The sequence below is a fragment of the Poecilia mexicana genome, unplaced genomic scaffold (assembly GCF_051168715.1).
Source record: "Poecilia mexicana isolate PSO_F unplaced genomic scaffold, ASM5116871v1 scaffold_2, whole genome shotgun sequence".
Lineage (NCBI taxonomy): Eukaryota > Metazoa > Chordata > Actinopteri > Cyprinodontiformes > Poeciliidae > Poecilia > Poecilia mexicana.
The window spans coordinates 8,441,516-8,459,442 of record NW_028263371.1 but is presented as its reverse complement, the minus strand read 5'-3'; the positions used below and the strand labels follow the sequence as shown (position 1 = coordinate 8,459,442).

The 17,927-nt window shown below is 38.3% G+C and overlaps 2 protein-coding genes and 1 pseudogene across 2 annotated transcripts; 2 read left to right on the top strand and 1 right to left on the bottom strand.

Moving 5' to 3' along the window:
• The first annotated feature begins 57 nt into the window (after positions 1–57).
• On the top strand, positions 58–9,496 carry LOC106922050 (uncharacterized). The gene is made up of 6 exons (XM_014994152.2): positions 58–193; positions 289–609; positions 2,414–2,527; positions 2,612–2,662; positions 2,757–2,893; positions 8,627–9,496. The coding sequence occupies exons 1-6, from the start codon at positions 157–159 to the stop codon at positions 8,939–8,941; spliced, it is 975 nt and encodes a 324-aa protein (XP_014849638.1). The 5' UTR covers positions 58–156; the 3' UTR covers positions 8,942–9,496.
• On the bottom strand, positions 4,858–5,884 carry LOC148160373 (uncharacterized; annotated as a pseudogene).
• Positions 9,497–12,246: 2,750 nt separating the features above from the next.
• Positions 12,247–17,887, top strand: LOC106922026 (uncharacterized). The gene is made up of 5 exons (XM_014994117.2): positions 12,247–12,402; positions 12,532–12,855; positions 15,290–15,331; positions 15,500–15,627; positions 16,981–17,887. The coding sequence occupies exons 1-5, from the start codon at positions 12,327–12,329 to the stop codon at positions 17,296–17,298; spliced, it is 888 nt and encodes a 295-aa protein (XP_014849603.2). The 5' UTR covers positions 12,247–12,326; the 3' UTR covers positions 17,299–17,887.
• Positions 17,888–17,927: the final 40 nt, after the last annotated feature.

The following is a 17,927-nucleotide window of genomic DNA, read 5'->3' as shown; positions in this document are numbered from 1 at the left end:
TGCAGTAGAAACCACAGGAAGCTGTCAGGGGGGGTGAAGGCTTGTTTACATGTAATTCCATTAGTGAGAGCTCAGACGGCGGTGAGGCTTAGCACCAGATTTGATCTCTACGTGCTCTTCTAACTGTACCTACTCTACAGTGACCACCGAGCCACAATGAGGAGCCTCTCTGTCCTCTGCTGTCTTTTTACAGGTATGTAGTAGTTATACACCACAGAAATGTAATTATTGTAAATAATTTTAAAATGCTCAGCTGAAGCCTAACACAACGTGAAATGATTTTCACAGTGATGGCGACACTGGGAGCCGAGATCAACGTTGAGGGAATTGAAGGGGGAGAGGTGTCGTTCAAGTGCTCTCACAAACTGGCACATAACAACAAAAAGTACTTCTGCACAGACCCGTGCAAAACCAGTGAAGACATTCTGGTTGACGTGTCCCCTGGTAAGATTGCCACCTCTGGAAGGATAACTCTGGTGGACTCTGAGGACGGCTCCTTCACGGTTAAAATCACACAACTTCTTCTGTCAGACGCACACGTGTACTGGTGTGCCGTGATCAGGTCCATCAGCAACACGTACACGTCGGTCAACCTGACTGTGCATAAAGGTATGTTTCGTCTTTAGTGTAAACCAGAGACTTCTGTTTTCCATCTATCACTGCTTGTTGTTAGTGTTGGATTTGTATACATGTCTACGTGTTTGAGCAATTAAGTAGGAAATATATTTTAGAGAACGACTAAAAATCTGAAAAATAAATTGGGCTGTCCTGCTAGTTCGTGAATAGTCTTTCTGGAAACCAATTTTAAAAAGTATGCAACACCTCTTAGCAGAACTGAAGTTCCTTTAAATGCTTTGGTTTGTCTGAATAGAAATTGTCTCAACCAGTTTTATGATAAGTTGTAAAACTTAAAAAAATAAAAAATTTGTTCTGATGGATAAATATTTTATCTATCCAGGGGAACGATCAATCTCACGCTTAAGGAAACGATGACATTGTGGAAGTTTGTCACTCAATTTATTTTATTAATCAAATGACTTACATCAAATATTATATTTTACAAATGTTATTACCAAATGCTATATCTGAGTGAATGAAATGCACTCACAAAAAACCCTACACAATTTGTATATCACTACAAAAATCAAGAGGATAGAGTTTTCTGAATAAGAATTGTTTGAAATAAAGTTTGAAAATATTATCATTGGTCCTAGTTAAAAAAAAACATCACACTTTTATTGACAGATTGTCCCTTTCCTGGAAGTTTTAATGCAGGTGGGTTTAAAATTAGACCTAAATTCTAAGACCAATTTTGAATTTGACTGGGAACATGAATTTGTGGCTTTGATTCAAAATTTCAAAACCACTTGGCCACCACAAAAAAAATCCACATCAGAACTTAACAGAGGACGTCATAACATGGTCTGAAATGAGGTTGTTGGGTCATCCCTTTCTTAGAACCGACTTTGGACTGTGGTATGTGCAGGACACCACACACTGTGAAACCTTGCTGCTGGTCCAGCCAGTCGATTGGACCCAGTTTGCATCAATCTGGAACCAAACTAAGATTTATTTTTTAAAAAAAGGAACTATGCTGGTTAAACCGCAGTTTGTCTCTCTGATTGAATAAAAGGGGAATAAAAGAAAACCTTGTGAGATGTAAACAAAAGCAAATGAAAGTGACTGATTTGGACTGTTTGATAATTCAACCTGGTTGAATCAGGCAGAATGCTGTGTGGATTTTTTTCTTCCCTTTATCAATCAGAATATCCAAAACCAGCAGAAGCTGATGGTGTCTGGGGCAGAAATGTCACCCAGCATGATAACAAACCAGTAATAAATCTGATTTATTTTTGAATGCTCTTTTCTGACATAAAAAACTGACAGGATGAATCAACATAATCTCTGCATTCATGGTACATACTTCATAATTGAGAAGGTTTGCACATTCAAGATGAACATTATTATTATTATTATTAATATTATTATTATTATTTTAGAATTGAACACAATGATTGTTGACTTCTAAAAGTTACAAATATGAAAACTTTTACATTAATTTCTAAGTAGGCAAAAATACAATCATTTAGGTTTTTTCAGAATTAGAAGATTTAGACCATGAAACACAACTAATGTTCATGAGACTAATTATGGTCTATGTGGTGTTGTAACATAAATATATTCATATTCTATAAATTACTGTACTGTTGAAATCTTTATTTATTTCAGTAACTCATTCCACAAAGAGAAACAGATTATATAAATTAATAGGAGACTGGTTTTAACAGAATTTAAGTGAGGGGTATTACATCGGACCAGTCAAAACATTTTTCATACAGAAATATCGACTTAAAGAAAAGTACACTTAACACCTTCTTCTGAAAACCTTCTTTTGTTTCACTCTTCTGAACAGCTTTTAAAACGACGGTTCCACCCATTGTTTCTTCCTCCTGGTTTCCGACCGTCACCAACTCAACACAACTGACAACCCGCATGGGAACAAATGCGACAGGAAACATCTTAGAAGGTAGGAGAGCCTGTAATTTAATTTCATACGCGAGTCCCTGTACATTAAAATAATCAACACCTAATTCATGATCTCTGCTTGCAGTGATAAACAGCACCACTCCAACAGCCTCAATCTTGACCAACATCAGCCTCAGTGAGTATCTCTCTACTCATCTGTTAAACAGTGTGTGCATGAGAACAATCAGATAACGTATTATATTTTTTTTTTTTATCTTGCATCTGATCAGACCCTGTGCTGTTCGCTGCGGCCGGGACCGCTGCTACACTCATAATCTTCACCCTGGCAGCGTACATCAGGAAACGCCGAGAAATGTCAAAACCTCAGCTCCACCTTTGCCTCGACAACAAAGAACCCAGGAGTGAGGTCAGGAAGTCTCCTCACAACACACTTAAGCAACAGACTTGTTCTAAACAGCCGATTAATCAGAGCTGACAGAGCTGCTTTCTTTTCCTGGTTGCAGGGGTGGAACATATGAAACGGGTTTTTCCAAAAGCAAAATCTCTCTCTCTCTCTCTTTAAATCTGACTGTTTTTTGCGTAGGGGTGTTTTACCACCACATCTACTGTCAAAGTGTCAAATGGGTGTGGAACCTCAGGGAGGAATAGTTTGACATTTTAGAAAACATTTTGTTTATCCCACATCTAATGGAGGGATCAAGCATTTCTACAGTTTAACACCTCTGTCACACATCTGCTGGGGGTACAATTTGACATTTTAGTAAAACAATCACTCTCTGTCAGTCACTCACTCCTACATTAACAAATAGTGTGACATAAACAACGTGAAAGAAAAAAGCTAGCCGAGAACTGAGCACTAAAACAAAATAAAACAAGTGATGAGTCTGCAGTTCTAGATTAATCCTGGGGTCTACTAGGGCTGTAGTGATACAATAATCTCACGATACGATATGATACACGATATTCTGCTCACAATACGATATATATTGTGATATTCAGCAAACAATACAATTCAATACACTTTTGCAATTTTCTGAAAGATTTTAGAGGGACAGAGTGATTTTGGTGACATTTTGTAACTGTTATAGCGTTGGATTGAATTAATTTAACTGAAAATTGATTAAAAGTACCAACTACACAATACCTCGCTCTAGTTGGACATGGACACAGACTTAAAGTCGACAGCTGGACAAAATGAATCAAAGTGGTGAGAAAACATGTTAAACATGTTTCTTTTAACTGAAACAGTACAAACTGTAGTTTACATGCATTTGTACAGTAAATAAAGTGCACCAAGTACCCTGCTCTGAATAGTTTGATACCTTTTTAACCTTCGCACTTAACATCTGAAGGAACCACTCTAAGCCTGATGACCTAATCACTCTCCCAGCGAAGCAAGCAGTGAGTGAGCAAGGTGATAGTTGGATGTGTCGATACTTGCGGATGAATATCGATTTTTTTCTAGGAAAGAAAATATCGATATATATCGCAATATTGATATTATTACACAGCCCTAGGGTCTACCATTGATGATGACTGAGGAAGTTATCCGAAATGACTCCATGGTTTTCTAGTGACAAAAAAATTTCTTAACAATCATGACTCATTCTCTCCTTCATTTGGCTCAGACACAGAGGAAAACAATACAAAAATAATGATCATAGAGGGCTATTATTCAATTAGTTAAGAAAGTGGCATTCAGATGTCTGACTATGAATACACAAAAGATATAAAAATAAGAAAAAGAAAAATACAGAGAAACTCTTTGGGGAAAAAAAAAAATCTTACCATCAAACATTTATGCCAACATTCTGAGGTCTGGCAACTGATGGTGCTTTAAGATGAATGCTATTGAACTCCTTCAACCTGTTTGCTGTTAAATGATCCAGAGGAAACAAATGTTCCTACAAGAGAAGCTGTTGTGAGATCTCCATTACGCAATGGATTTTATGTCAAGAAAACGTTTTGGTGGTGACCACAAACAGAGCCGTTACAGACAATCCAAAAGTGTTGTAGTCAAGACCACCTAACTCGAGACCAAGACAAGTCCAAGACCAGAGTGAACCGAGACAGACTTTCCGGGTCCGAGACCAAGACCAAGGGAAGTCGAGACCGAGTCAAGACCAAGACCAGAGTGAACCGAGACCAAGACCAGACCAAGACTTTCAGGGTGCGAGACCAAGACCGAGGGAAGTCGAGACCGAGTCAAGACCAAGGCCAGCGCTAGTATGTGACAATAAAACGTGAAACATGATCAAAATCACTGAAATTGATCTGAAAGATCCACATTCACATAAAAACACCTACATATTTAACACAGAGAGCTGGAATAAATATAAACATCTTTATTTAGTACTTCTGTGTATTAACCACAAAATTTCAAACAATTATTCAAAGTTTATCAGAATAGTATTTTCTCTGCCTTTCATGAACAGTACTATACATTTATGTTGTTTTTAAACGTGCTATTTCAAAACAAGCTATTTTAAAACCAATTTGTAAATGTAAAACTGAAAAAATGCCAATCATTTCTCTCGTTTCTCTCTCATATACAAATTAAAGCTGCATTATGTAACTTTTCTTAAATCAATCTATATCTGTCACCATGTCGTGACAGTTTGTTATGAGACAGATAGTTTGTGGACAAAAAGATTGATCTCCTCCACTTCCTCCCTGAAATACTACTGTCATCTGCAGAAATACAAATCCCACTGAAATACGTGCACAAAAGTCTGGCTGACTTTTGTCAGAGCTAAAACCCTTAACCCAAACTGTGGATCCAGCATGGTAGCAAAGAAGTACGCATCATGGTTCCGCTGTCTTTGGCCATGTTTGTTTTTGTAAAGACTCCAGAAAATCTTTTCACCAGACACTGCTGGAGGGCTCTGACCAATGGCTGGCACTGCATTCAGGTCTCCTCCATCTAGAGGTGAACCACCATACTAGTAGTCACTGATGTTTCCCCTTCTGTCAGCTCTGTTGCTTCAGCAAATGGAGAAAGGACTGCATATAGCTCCTTTAGCTGGTTCCACTCCTGCGCACTGAACACCACATCCTCATAGTCTTTGCTGCACATTTTACTGAGTGATTTGTGTTCTAGAGTTGTAAGGGCCTGTACTTGTTTAAATGTACTGTTCCAACATTGTGTGTTTGCAGTTGGAACAGTCTTATTGTTGCCAAACGCAGCCTCAAGCTGATCTTTAAATTGTGAGTTTCTATGTAAAAGGGTTGCAAACTTTGACGTTTTTGGTATGGTGCGAGAAATGGTCTTGACCTCCTCCATACCATCAGACACAACTAGAGAGTGTGGAAAGCAGGAAAGACGTTCACCGGATGACCACGGTAACTCAATGTCTTCCTCTGAATTAATGTCCTCCCACAAATGCTTGTCATCTAAATTACGGTACAGAACGTAACCATGAAAACGTTACGTTATGTTGCTTCTTCGTGAGAAGTATTAGACAAGAACCCGAATATATTACGATTATCTAATAAAACACTCATCTTTCTGCTTCGCTTCCACCTACGTGCTGCAATCCACTCATGAAGAAATACGAAGAGCTGTAATCATGGAAACAGCGTTGTCAGCGTTGTCCGCCATGCGCAACACCCGAGTCAACACGTTCGCACCGCACAATAATTCAACGGACAAAGCTTTGTCATTGCAAATGCAAAATATTTGTCACTGCACCGCCCTATGGTTTTCAAATGTTACTTAATGACATTATATTGGCAGGGTTAGAGGAGAAGGACGTTAGTCAACATGTCACATGATTTTAAGTTTTTCGTGGGACAAAATTAAATTAAATCAAATCAGTAATGTCCGACATGTTTTCACAAACACTACTAGGCGACAATAACTTGTGCATAAGCTAGGTGGCAAATAGTTGACAAGAAAGGATAACATTCACCCTAAAACATATACAACTTTTGCTAACTTAATATAGATAGCTAATATTGTGTGATGGCCAGGTAGAAAAAATTTGATACCGAGGAGACGTTAATGCTGGCGTTAACTAGCTAGCTTTCCCAACATCACATACACATAGCTTACCTTTCTTCGTGCTTCCTTTCAAGGTGTCAATGAAAGTTGGACGTAGTCCCTACCGTCTCTGATAGTGAAGCACTGCAGAACTTACGTTGCGCTGTTTGCTTTTTTCTCAATGTTGCTCTACAAATATATGCTTTGTGATTTAAGTAGCCGAATTTTATAACTGACGATTTGGCAGACATCTTACCCCGTCCTCAGACGACCACTTGTGGCTTTCAGTTGAAGTGCTGCAGCCCGCGCGCGGGTGAAAGGAGGTGGGCGCGACAGTGCTAACAAAAACATGTTTACCAATGAGACACGTTATTGCTTGGATTTGAATCAGTACGTTTTGTATCCAATAAAAATAGGGATCTCAAAGAAACTGATAATATTCAGACAATTTAGTGTTATTTCCACAGTTGTGGTCTTGATCGGTCTTGAAATAAAATCTCGGGTACTACAACACTGCAATCCATTTATGGAAGTCTGAATCTGGTTTTGAGGATGTGACAAAGGTTTATCTTTTGGTTAAAAAAAAAATCAAAATTATCTATTTCCTCTGAAAAACAATGGACCAAGACCAGTTTTCATTTCTTTACTTAGTCCCTCTTTATAAGATTTCCTGGCTGTAAAATATGTTTAGTTTTTACTTTTTAAGCATGTTTCATTTGTGGGTTTATTCATTCAGAATCATTTTGAAGCAAAGAAACTGAAAACAGGAACAGCTTCCTTCACATTGTTTTGCCCATGTATAAAAAAAGCTCAGAGTATAATACATCTCATGTATTAATTCATATAGCTGGGAACATCTGCATGCACTGAAGTCTGTCACCTCATAATTTTTGCTTAGTTTGTAAACAATTTCATGGAGCTGTATGCTAAAACATTGTTCCATACCCCTTTTTTGCCACAAATAGATGGGGAGAAACTTTTAGAGCATTAAATGCAGTTTAGCACTAAATATGAACTAACATGAAAAAAAGACACTCAACTGTAGTATCAATGGAAATAATATACTGTTTAAGTCCAAACGTCTCAATTCTGGATTTAAAAACAGAACAAGAACTACTGAGAAAAGAACTTATAAAATGTAGTAGTTTTAGTTAGAATGGTTTTCAATGGTTTTACCTTTCTGTTCTCATCCCACCTCAGAACAGATGCAGAAAATAGCTTTCATGCATATGACCACAGCATGATGCTGGTCATTTAAATCAGTGGCAATAGACCTGACCAAACTAAATAATCTGTGTTTCACTTTATGCAGGTGAAATTTATTGTAGCAAGCAATTAATAATTAAAGGTCACCGGGCTGGGAATCAAACCTGCAACAGCCATGTTGAGGACAAGGCCTTCATATGTGGGTTGTGCTTAACCCCTGCGCCACCACAGCACACCCCAGTAATCTGGCTTTTTAATGTTTCTTTTGGAGAAACAGCTTCCTCCTCACCGATTGGTCTTTCAGTCCATGTTGGTACAAGACACGTTTCACTGTAAACAATGACTTCTTTTAAATTGGTTCTCTGTGTTTCCAAATCAGATTTTTGTCTTTTGACTCGTCATCAGCCAGTTAGCAGCGACTTACCCCTTGTGATGTTGTCAGACACCTTACATGGATTAGTTTTAGTAAATGTGTGTTACTTTCACATGACTTTCAAAGCATTGACTTGTGGGAGATAAGAGCATGTTGCAGTTCTCCAAAACTGTTTTGCTCATGAACAGGATTCAGATTCTGAAATTTTATTTCTTTATTCGAAGAGGTTCTTCACAAAACAAAACTTTGTCTGCATTTTTTTTTTTTTTTTTTTTGTGGAAAATGACAATCACCAAAGATCAGCTATAACATTTACGCAGCACATAATGATTAGGTAAATTATAGGTTTAATGTACAAGCAATTGTACGTAACCAACCGGCCCCGGTACTAATGCCTTACAAAGTCTATGCATTATTAAGTACTGTAGCACAAGTAACTACATATCACTTTACACCAGATTTTTGACATATTGCAAAAAAGGATTTGCCGTAGACATGTTTTTAGACACATCAACATACACCACAAGAAACGAAACAAAGTGATATCAGCTTAAAATTTTCAAATGTTCTTTTTTCAGGTGACTGATCGTCAATTTAATGACAAGGGAGCAAAGAGTGATATATCCGTCATTTTTGACCATTTACGACAACATCCAACCAGACCCACAGGTCCAGTTTCCCTTCCCGTTTATGAAAACCTTCCTTTCTCATCTGGTTCAAGAAATTTACCAGCAGATCAGCAAAGCATCGACGACGCAGACCACAGGATCTACATCACACCGTTGCCGTCTACAGCGGCAGAAATAAACAGTGTGTCTCAGTCTGTCCCTACTGAACCGCCTTCCAGATCGCTTTGGTTTGGTTTAGACGTATCAAGAATAAATCACGTTTAGGATGGCAATACAGCACCTTTTACTAAATAGATGTTAGTAATGCCACTTCAAGTAATACTTACAATGTTATTGTACACTATAGATATGCTTTTAATCCTGAAACCTACTAATAACTAAACTGGTGTAACTAAAAAACAGAGAGCAGAAAAAAACTAGAAAGTGATTTAAGTTCATAGTATATTTAGGTGGTAGTAAGTAGAGTCATATAGATTTTTGAAGATTATATGCTAAAAATGCAATTTAAGGAACAAATTGTATTTTCCATAAACACTCTGCATACATACAATTATAACACGATTTATAAAAGTAAAATATTATCTTTGTGACCTCAGGTTAATAGTAGAAGCTGCTTATTTATAAATGCTTCATGTCCTCTGGAAACTTGTATAACTGTGGATATTTAAATGTACTGTATATCTTTACACTTATGGATGTTTATAGCAAGTATCAAAAACTGTACATATGTTGTCTGGGTTTGTTTTTCTTCACTGTGTAAATTATTGTCACTTTTCCCAATAAAAACGTCTTCTGTTTTACTTATTTTGCACAAACAAGCTTTGGAAATATATTTTGTTTTTTAACTTTGACGAAATAAAGTAAAATTTATTCATAAATGTATTTGTTAAGGGCAGGGGCGCAACTACACACTTTCTGAGGGGTATGCGAACACATCATCTCCCCCACCGCCCCTCTCCTGGTCCAGGTTTAATATGTCTGTACAGCTCTCCCTTATTCATGCACTTATAAAATACAGTCATTCTACTATGGACTTTCTCCAGTAGAATTTCAACTGGGCCAATCAGAAAACAGATGGAGAAGTTGTAAACGACGACATCTGTCCGCCTGCAGTTTTAGTAATGGCAACAGAGGAAGTGTGAAACCAATCAGTCCGTGTGTTGGCCACATTCCCACGGCTGGTTCAGCTCTGTAATCTCCCTTTGAAATGGAGGACAGTTGTTTACAGCACTGGAAACTTCCGGTAGCCTCCAAAAGGTTTGCCCATTCATCACGGGCAAATGTTAGATATTGGGTAAGGTTTAAAGCCTCAACAGTCCACATGTCCATAGAAACGATATTGAGAAATATTTCTCAATATCGTTGAGAAATGTTATTCTTATTTGAGAATGATAACTCTCTATATTGAGAGTTATCACTTCTCAATAGCCAAGAGTTTACCTAGGAATTGGTTTCTTTTTTTTTTTTTTTTTTTTTTTTTTTTTAAAGAACCAATACAAAAATAGCAACCCCAATCATCACTGACTGTGTGAACTCCACACACACTTCAAGCATCCTGGATTGGGCACCTCTCTTTTCTTGCTCCAGTCTCTGGGACTTTGATTTTTAAATGAAATGCAAACTTTAATTTAACAGGACCACATATTAACGGGGGAGACCACAGGTAAGAAATATCCCTGATGTTGGAGTTAGGGAGATGAACTTGCAGCAATGCTTCGTAGCATATTATACTGTATTCCTGGTATTCTGGCTCGACCCTTTTTTACAACTTGGAATTCATTCAATTTGTTTACTAAAAATCTAATTTTACCACTTCTGTATAACAAAACTAATAGTTTAAATTTCCTCCTTCTCTGTGCTCCTGCTCCACATTCCTGATGTCCTTTTCAGCTTATTTGAGAATTCAAGGTTTAAAGGTATTTGCAATTTTGTTGATATTAACCAGCCATTTAAAAATATAGAATTAAAATTCAAAAATACTTTATTGATCCCAAAGGGAAATTAAATGCTGTAACTCATTAATTCAGATCCTTCAAAGAGTTATTGCAGATTGCAATGGCTATTGGCAGGAAAGATCTCCTCTGGTGAAGAAAGTTCGTTTCACAGTTCCAAATAAGTTTCTCAACTTTGAAGACTGATTTATCTCTTAATCTGAAAGAATGCAGTCAAACTAGCCAATCACTGAAATGGAAACATCCAACAAGATTAGCGTAAGAGAAGTTGAACGGCCTAGGGCCAAGCGCAACAAAAAGAAGGTGCCGTTCAACACTTGGTTTGAGGAAAACAAACATTGTTTTCCGGAAAATCCTGAAAACCAAGCCGGTTCAGTGGTCCCTGTAAAAGAAACAATCTCTCAAACTCAAGAGACAGTGGATGAGCAAGGGGAGAAATGACCACCTGTGACCAAACAACAACAATAAGGAAATTATATCAGTTGGAAACTGGGTGGTTGGTTACCCCAGTAGGTAAAACAATTTCTGCTGAAAACCCCTCACTGGAATGAACTCAGAGAGAAACAGCCACCAAAGCGTAAGCAGAAGAAGAAGATACCACTTCAGGCCTGGTTGGAGTTGCACGCCCCCCACTGATGAAAAGATTTCTAACAAAAATACCCAAAAGCAAGATGCTTCACTGGTGACCAAAAAGAGTCCACTTCTCAACCTCAGGACACAGTGAAAGAGAAGAAATGGCCATCTAAGAGTAAACATGTCAAGAAGACACAAGGAACATGGAAGGGTGACAACAACAACAAAATCATGTCATATGGGAATTGGATGTATGACCTAGGCGAAATAGGTCAAACAATTCCTCCAGAAACCACTCCATGGATCACCAAAGAAAGAGTCCGCTTTCAACCTCATGAGACAGAGACACAGAAGAAACAGCCATCTAAGAGTAAACATGTCAAGAAGACTTGGTGACGGCTCAGTGACGTCTTTACCACAACTGGTCACTGAAGCAGAGTCAGTCCTTGAAACACCAGACAGTAGATCCACAATTGAAGAAACAGCCATTAAATGACGAGGAGAAAACAAAACAAATCTCACTTTTCCCGAACCAGACAACATCCAGGTGGAGAATTTACCTGACGTCTCCAACAAGCAAACCCAAGAAAATGTTATCGACCTCCAACAGCATGTACAAGTCCTGCTTCAACAATTGCAGAAAACAAAGGCATCCCTATCCGAGGAAATCGACAAGAGAAATTTGGCAGAGAAAAATTATGAATGCTGCTTGACACAGCACCAACTTTATGAAAAGATAAATACTAAATTGAAGGAAAACGTGGTGAACACAGTGCCCTCAGCAGGTATGCTTCTATATTAGGTTGACAATTATTCAGACATAACAGTACCCGAAAGAAATAAGAACAGATACCAAGACTTTATTTTAACTTAAGGATGTGCTTAGATCAAATGCACCTAACAAAGCATCTGCCTCTGTTGACGGAGAATAAACTGTTATTTTAACACAACATCAGTTTTAGCATCCCAAAAGCCACAAAGGTTTCACTTTGGTTTAGCTTTATGTGAAAGAGGAAGGCGTTTTTGAACAGGACCAGAAAAGCACCTGACTCAAGCAGAAGATTTTGCCTCCAGGTTGGTGTGGACGTGTGACAGTGACGGTGTGAATTGATGCCAAACTGGAAATGCTAGGAGAAATGGGGATCTCAGGGAGAACATCTCCAGTTCTAGTCATCTTCATTACTTTTCTACAATTCCGAGGTAAGCATTTTCCTCTCTACTTAGACTTTTTAGTCAGAATTTCCGACACTGATTAACATCTTGCTGAAAGCTTTGCTCACTTGACTTAATTTATATCAGATACTCTTTAAAACAATATTTTTTTTCCAGCTCTGATGTGTGACAAACCCACAGTTGTTTCTGGCACTGAGGGTCAAATGTTTGACTTCATATGTGAGTATCCAAGCGACAGCAAAAACAACACGAAACACTTTTGCTGTTTAGACATTGATGAGTCCTTCGGTCAGGTCGTACGAACTTCCAAACACAACGAGTGGACAAGAAAAGGACGTGTCTCTCTTTACGACAACACTACAGCGGGCTACTTTATCGTTAGGTTGGATAAACTGTATTTAAACGACAGCGGGAAGTACCATTGTGGTGATTTTGGGAGCAGTGATCGCATCATGAAGATACATCTGCATGTCTCCCAAGGTAAAGTTCAAAGCATCGAATCACAACAGAATATTGAACCTTAAATTGTGCCGATTTCAGATTATAACTCAACATTAAATGTGTTTTTGCTTTTGTCAGAAATTATTGGCATGCAACACACCACATACAAATTCTGCTTGTAACATGTTCAGCTACATTTCACCAGCCAACGTGAGAAACATTCGCTGTTGACCTGCTGCGGTTTAGAAATGACAGGCAGCACAAGCCACAAATGAGAACAGGGTATAATTAGTTTTCCATGTTATCTTCTCCTTTTCAGAAGTTTCAATTTCTGTAGCAAAAGGCCGGCAAGACCACGTCGACATGGAAATGAGAACAATTATATTTTACTTGGTTAAAAAAAAAAAAAGTGGCATAAGAAATGCTGCCTTTCTGTTGCTAAATTAGCTCTGTATGTTTTTGATGTTTTTCATTCAGTACCTCTCATGCTTAGGCTATAAAGAACAAGGGACATAGTTTCAAAAGGATGGGATTTTTGGCTTTCAACATGCATAAAAGCTGGCAGAGACATACCAAGATATAACTTTGGCACCTGTGTTGGTGTGATTCGTAAAATCCCACTGACGCACACGGAGGTTTGTGGTCGTGAGGTGACAAAATACGAAGGAGGTCAAGCTAGATGAATTGTTCTTGGTTTAAATAAGCCAAAAACAATCTCATGCTGCTGTTATTACCGTTTCTCCGTGAAAATAACATGGGTACATTTGATATTTAAAAAAATATTAGCAATTCATTGAAACACTAAACTTTTAAACTTCAAATTAATCCCTGAGTTCATGAAGCTTTCAGCCGATACACGTCAAATAAACGTTGTTTTGTGTGAAATTCAACTGGAAATGAGATACAGTAAAGTTATTTACAGGCTGCTCCTCTGTACTTAGAGCTACAGTATGTCACTTTTATAAAGAATATGTTTTTTACATGTTCGTTAAAACTGTCACCATGTCATGACAGTTTGTTATGAGACAGATAATCTGTGAAAAGATCAATATCCTCCACCTCCTCGCTGAGCTGTGGTTACCGTCTAAGTGCACCGCTCTGATTCAAAACAACACGGCAGATCCGGCAGGCCCAAGTGAACTCTGTCAGATTTGATTTCAATACTTTTAAGGTGTCTATATGGGTCAACACCAGAGAGAGTTAATTTAACTCCTTTTGGAGAGTTGGTATCTTTAACTCTAATTAAGTGTCAAATACCAACTCTGTGTGGAGACAGGTCCTCTCTGCACTCCACCAAAGGGCTGTCCACTCACTAACAAAGATTGTCTTGGGGTTGTTGGGCTGTTCATGAAGTTGGAGACACCAACATGCTCCTCATAGGTACCGCATTGGACAGTCTTGAGTCTAGAGGTAAGACAGCCAGTGTTGGTCTCTGGATCTTAACAAACAAAAAACATAACAATAAAAAAATGGAACAAAGGAATACATTTTTACTACAACTCCAGCATCTTGCACCCTGCTGTTATGTGCTGGACTGTCTCAGGGGCCTCCTTGCACAACCTACACCTTGGGTCTTGTCTGGTGTGGTAGATCTGAGCCTCTATTGCTCTGGTGTTTAGGGCCTGTTCCTGTGCAGCCAGGATGAGGGCCTCTGTGCTGTCCTTGAGTCCAGCTTTCTCCAGCCATTGGTAGGATTTCCTGATATCAGCCACTTCAGTTATTTGTCGGTGGTACATCCCATGTAGGGGCTTGTCCTCCCATGATGGTACCTCTAGCACCTCATCTTCTGTTCCCCATTGTCTGAGACATTCGCTGTGCACATCGTCCGTTGAGGCTTTGTCCTTGATGTATTTATGGATCTTGGATGTTTCATCCTGGACAGTGGCTCTCACACTCACTAGTCCTCTGCCTCCTTCCTTACGGCTCGTGTACAGTCTCAGGGTGCTGGATTTGGGGTGGAACCCTCCATGCATGGTTAGTAGCTTCTGAGTCTTATTATTCCTGCAGGGTCGTGGTCTAATTATTCCTCCAGGTTGTCTGATTACTGGTGAAGCATAGGTGTTTATTGCACGGATCTTGTTCTTGCCATTGAGCTGGCTTCTCAGGACTTGCCTTATTTGTTCGTTAAAACTGTCACCATGTGACCCACAGCCTGGATCATTTTAAATCGCTTCTTAAAACTCATTTTTACTCTTTGGCATTTAATTGACGTGTGTTCTATTTTGTCATTTGTGTTGTTGTTTTTGTACAGCACTTTGGTGCAGTTTTATACCTGTTGTAAAGTGCTATATAAATAAATTTGACAATAAATAAATTAAGGCATATATATATATATATATATATATATATATATATATATATATATATATATATATATATATATATATATATATATATAATTATTATATTGTTATTAGAATTTATTTTTTAAAGTTACATACTTCTGTTTCTAATGCATTGTTGCATTTTCCAGTGTATAAAATCCCTGCCTCCACCATGGCTGCACCAGTTCACAGTGAGTATTGGTTTTTGACCCCACAGTATTGTTTGGTAATATTTTTGATGTGCTTTCATACTCTTCTCTGTTTAATACGTTACTTTTATACATCCCTATATACTTCTGTCAGTGTTTTGCTGTTTTGAAGTTATACTGAATAATTATTATTTATTTGTTAACATACAGAGCTCACCATGCAGCTGTTCCTGACTATTATATTGTGCGTTGGAGCGATGATCTTTGTGTGTCTGTTCACAATATGTCTTCTTCTGGCTGCGAAGCACAGGAGATCCACCCCACGCCAGAAAAGAGAGGTTGGTTTACAAAATAATGAAATAAAATAACACCCATTGAGGTCTCAAGTTAAATATCTGGAGTAACTTCTCTTTAAAATTAACAATGGTTTAGTTTCTCTTAAATCCCTAAGTTATCCTACTACCCTTTCTTTTATAGATTTATAATATAAGAAAGGGCAGACTTCTGCCCAGGTCCCTCTTGAAAATGGGATCTAGAGCTCAACTGGGTTTACCTGATTAAATAAAGGAAATAAAAAAATAAATAAATAACGTATCAGTACACTGTGATTTGTTTGTATTTATCTGTGCTGATCAAAATTTTATTTGTGTGGCCACAATTAGCTTTTAAAACTGGTCCTTATCATTTTCATTGTTCCTGCTGCAGTGTGGCGCTGATTTTTAAAGGGGAGAAAAATTAAGCTATCCACTCCCACCTCATGAAGAAAACCTCAGACAATCAAAGGAATCAAAATCTATTTGATGTGTGCATACATGTTGAATGTGAATCCCTAATATCAGCTCATTAAGCATCCTTCTATCCAGTTTGCTCCCTTTAACTATTGGAACCTTTGAACTTTGACATTTTAATCCATATTTTTCCTGTCTGAAGTAGCAAGATGCTGACAATGACATATTACTGTACCGCCTTCTGCCTTTCAAACTTGTCTGATTTATGAGGCGATGAAAAGACTTTTCCAAATAAGACTGTGCATGAAGTGAGTGAGAACCAAGAGATGAAGGAGGATTAGGGAAAAATATGGCACTTATTTCTAATATTTAGTGTAAAATATATGAGAGCAAAAAAATAAATCTTATAAATTTCCCAGAGTGCAGGGAGGAGTCAGATATTTGGGGATCAAGTTATGGGAGTTTTTTTCATTGGCTTTTGTTTACATTGTTTGAACATGTCTGTCATCTATAGTCCACAAGGGGGCACTGCAGCATCCTCAAATCCCTACTTCCCTCAGGGGAAACTCAGCGGTCAAATCCGGTTTTTGTCACATGTTCTGTCTGGACAGCTGACATCGTGTTCTCCATATTAGGAGCAGTCAAGCTGCCACAAGAGCCGCTGAAACGATTTTCAAATGATACAACTAAATGCCAGCACATTTCACCAATATTATTTGCTGGAGAGTTCTGTTTCGTGTTCATTAAAAATAGTTATTTGTAAGTCTCTTGATTGCTTATTTAATCACTCTGAACTTCTACAACCACATGTGACATCATGTTCTTTCAGGTCAGTACAGCTGATGCTTTTAGATAAGATAAGATAAGATAAGATAAGATAGATAGATCTTATCTATCTTATCTAAAAACCTGATCTAAGTCCATGACTTGTTCATTGACGCCACTGATTTGTCCTCCCTGTAGACGTCGTCTGACTATGAGACGATGATGCCCTCGCCTGCGGGAGCGGCACCAGAGCCCTGTGGATGTTCTCATCCGGACTGCATTGACCTCTCTACTTTACCTCGGCCACCTTCTGACCTCTACTCCTGCTTCACAGAAGAGAATCGGGAGTCCACCATCTCCTGCAGCCTCGGCGAATACGTCGATGTAGACGTACCGGGACATATCTGCCAGTACCAGATTCTGGACCGGAGCCGACTGGAAAACCATGTTTACCACAGTCTTCACGGGAGCTGCAGCTCCAAACAACGAGCTCCAAAAGAGCAGATTGTCCACTGACAGAGCTTATACCTGGAACAGTGTGTGGGTTGGTTATTGGTATTAAGTTATACCAATCTGTAAAAAGTGACAGACTTTTCTCTCAGTTTTATAGCTTGAAGTTTCTTCAGTGACATGAAGGAGGAAGTGCCAGACGTTTCTCTGCTCCTTCTACCTGCCCGCTGCCGTCCTACTTGCTGAATGTATTGTACAAAATTACAGTCATATTAAGATGCAGTCACCTACTTGGATGTACAATCAACTTATCTGACAGTATGGGCAAGTTAAACTGTTTTATTCTTTCAAAAAATGTAAGAAAACTGTGTGAAAAAAGTTTTAAAATGCTTTCCATCATTCTGATGAGTCAACAGAATGATGAAAAGGGTCAGGAAAACACCGTCCTTCAGCTACTGTGGAGGAATTTAATCTGAAACGGACATTTTCATTTCCTTTCTTTCAGTACTATTGGAAAGGCACACAGATTTCTGTTGGCTGTTTGTGATAAATGAAGAAGGTAAATGATCAGAATTATTACATCTTACTAAAGCTGTTTGCACAGTTGAAAGTGGCTTTAATGAGATTAAAAAATGTACAGATGTGTTCTCCCTGATGATGTTAAGCATAATGTGAGCTGCCCCTCTCCCACTTGT

Excerpts from the sequence above, each read along its gene's own strand:
- LOC106922050 (XM_014994152.2), top strand. The coding sequence starts at position 157 with ATGAGGAGCCTCTCTGTCCTCTGCTGTCTTTTTACAG. Across the intron at positions 610-2,413 it reads CAACCTGACTGTGCATAAAG|CTTTTAAAACGACGGTTCCA; the intron begins GTATGTTTCGTC and ends TCTTCTGAACAG. Across the intron at positions 2,894-8,626 it reads ACAAAGAACCCAGGAGTGAG|GTGACTGATCGTCAATTTAA; the intron begins GTCAGGAAGTCT and ends TTCTTTTTTCAG.
- LOC106922026 (XM_014994117.2), top strand. The coding sequence starts at position 12,327 with ATGCTAGGAGAAATGGGGATCTCAGGGAGAACATCTCCAGTTCTAGTC. Across the intron at positions 12,403-12,531 it reads TACTTTTCTACAATTCCGAG|CTCTGATGTGTGACAAACCC; the intron begins GTAAGCATTTTC and ends TTTTTTTTCCAG. Across the intron at positions 15,332-15,499 it reads CATGGCTGCACCAGTTCACA|AGCTCACCATGCAGCTGTTC; the intron begins GTGAGTATTGGT and ends GTTAACATACAG.